The sequence below is a fragment of the Sinohyriopsis cumingii genome, unplaced genomic scaffold, assembly GCF_028554795.1.
Source record: "Sinohyriopsis cumingii isolate HCF-2022 unplaced genomic scaffold, ASM2855479v2 utg002584l, whole genome shotgun sequence".
Classification (NCBI taxonomy): Eukaryota; Metazoa; Mollusca; class Bivalvia; order Unionida; family Unionidae; genus Sinohyriopsis; species Sinohyriopsis cumingii.
In genome coordinates, this window is record NW_028316248.1 from 59,368 (window position 1) to 61,176 (window position 1,809).

The window sequence follows — 1,809 nt, forward strand, 5'->3', positions numbered from 1 at the left end:
GCAGCGGCCACACCACGGGCAACGGCTTCGACTGGCCGGCTAAACCAGGTAAAGGGTAGCCGACGGGCCTAAAAAAAAACTCGGTGACTTAGGAGCTTGCCTATCCTTGCATGCAAAGCCAGTTTCGGCAGACTGGGCGGAAGAGATCAACTGAGTGATCCAACGGCCACGAAGGCGAATCTGCAAACGTTTTGTGGAGAGCGCAGGGTATGACAAGGCACGGAAGACGTCATAGCCATCCAATGCAGCCGAAGTAGTCCCCAGCCGTGACTAATCTTCGTACCACTGAGTTCTAACTACCAAGGCCGAGAGAGTGAGGCTGTCTCTGTGCAAAGGCTGTTTCACTTTAATCTCCTTCACGCACAGGTTATGTTGTGCACCTATCATTCATCCTTATCATCACACTCATTTTTCCTTACCTGCACCTACCAAAGTCCTACGGCGATGGGCGACTGGCGACGCAACAGGTGGAGATGACCACTGGGAGTTGTAGTCAGAGACCTGCACGTAGGCGGCCTTTGGACAAGTGATCGTTTTGCTCTGCACCCAGGGCAGCAGAACAGTTCGGCAGCATCCAGGGGCGACTGAGAAGACCTTTTCAGGACGGCGCTGCTCACCCTGAATAGGGAGAGGCCTAGAAAAGGTGGCCTAAAAAAAGCTTGCCCTAAAATATCTGGCCAGCATGCCGCGGCTGGCAAGATCATCCATATCCGCGGTCGAAGTAATCAAAGACAAAAACTTATTATTGGAGCATGGAACATCCGTACTCTCATGGACAAAGAGAACGTAGCAAGACCACACAGGAGAACAGCTCTAGTTGCTAAGGAGCTTTCACGCTACAATATTGACATTGCAGAAACCAGGTTCGCAGAGGAGGGTTCTCTTACTGAGCTAGCAAGCGGCTACACATTCTTCTGGAAAGGAAAAGCCCAAAATGAGGACAGGATCCATGGAGTCGGCCTGGCTATCAAATCATGTCTTCTGAAGCAGCTTCGGGAAATACCTGTTGGTATCAATGAGAGGCTAATGAAATTGCGAATACCTATCAGCCACAAACGCCATGCAACAATCATCAGTACCTACGCACCTACCCTATCGAGTTCAGCAGAAGCCATGGAGCAGTTCTATACCGACCTCAGCTCTGTACTTAGCTCAGTTCCAGCTGACGACAAGATCATACTACTGGGGGACTTCAACGCCCGTGTTAGCTGTGATTATGGTCGATGGAAAGGTGTGCTTGGCAAACACGGTGTCGGCAGAATGAACAACAACGGCCTGCTCCTACTCAGCAAATGCGCAGAATTTAAACCTCCTAATCCCAAACTCAATGTTCAGAATGGCGAAAAAACACAAGAACACCTGGATGCACCCCAGATCTCGCCAATGGCACTTAATCGACTATGTAATAGTCCGCCAGCGTGATGCCAAGGATGTCCTCATCACCAAGGCCATGCGAGGAGCAGAATGCTGGACAGACCACAGACTTGTCCGAACTACCCTACAGCTGCACATTGCCCCTCATCACCTAAGACGTCCTAAACTTGTGCGCACAGCCTTCAACATTGTCAAACTGCAGCAGCCTTCCACCAAGCTCAATTTCCAGAAGAGACTTGATGACAAGCTGTCAAGAAACGGACCGATATGTGGAAATGCCTCCGAAAAATGAAACAAGCTCAGGGACACGATAAGAGAAACAGCTATGGCGATCCTGGGCCCAAAGAAGCGAATTCATCAAGACTGGTTCGACGAAAACAACGATGCCATTGAAGATCTGCTTGCCAGAAAGAACAAAGCATTCATGGACTGGCA

The 1,809-nt window shown here is 50.1% G+C and overlaps 1 protein-coding gene across 1 annotated transcript; it reads left to right on the forward strand.

The window, feature by feature from the left end:
• The first annotated feature begins 771 nt into the window (after nt 1-771).
• On the forward strand, nt 772-1,422 carry LOC149770163 (protein CFDP2-like). The gene has a single exon (XM_089949298.1). It carries the CDS (start codon nt 772-774, stop codon nt 1,420-1,422), a length of 651 nt encoding a protein of 216 aa, XP_089805424.1.
• Nucleotides 1,423-1,809: the final 387 nt, after the last annotated feature.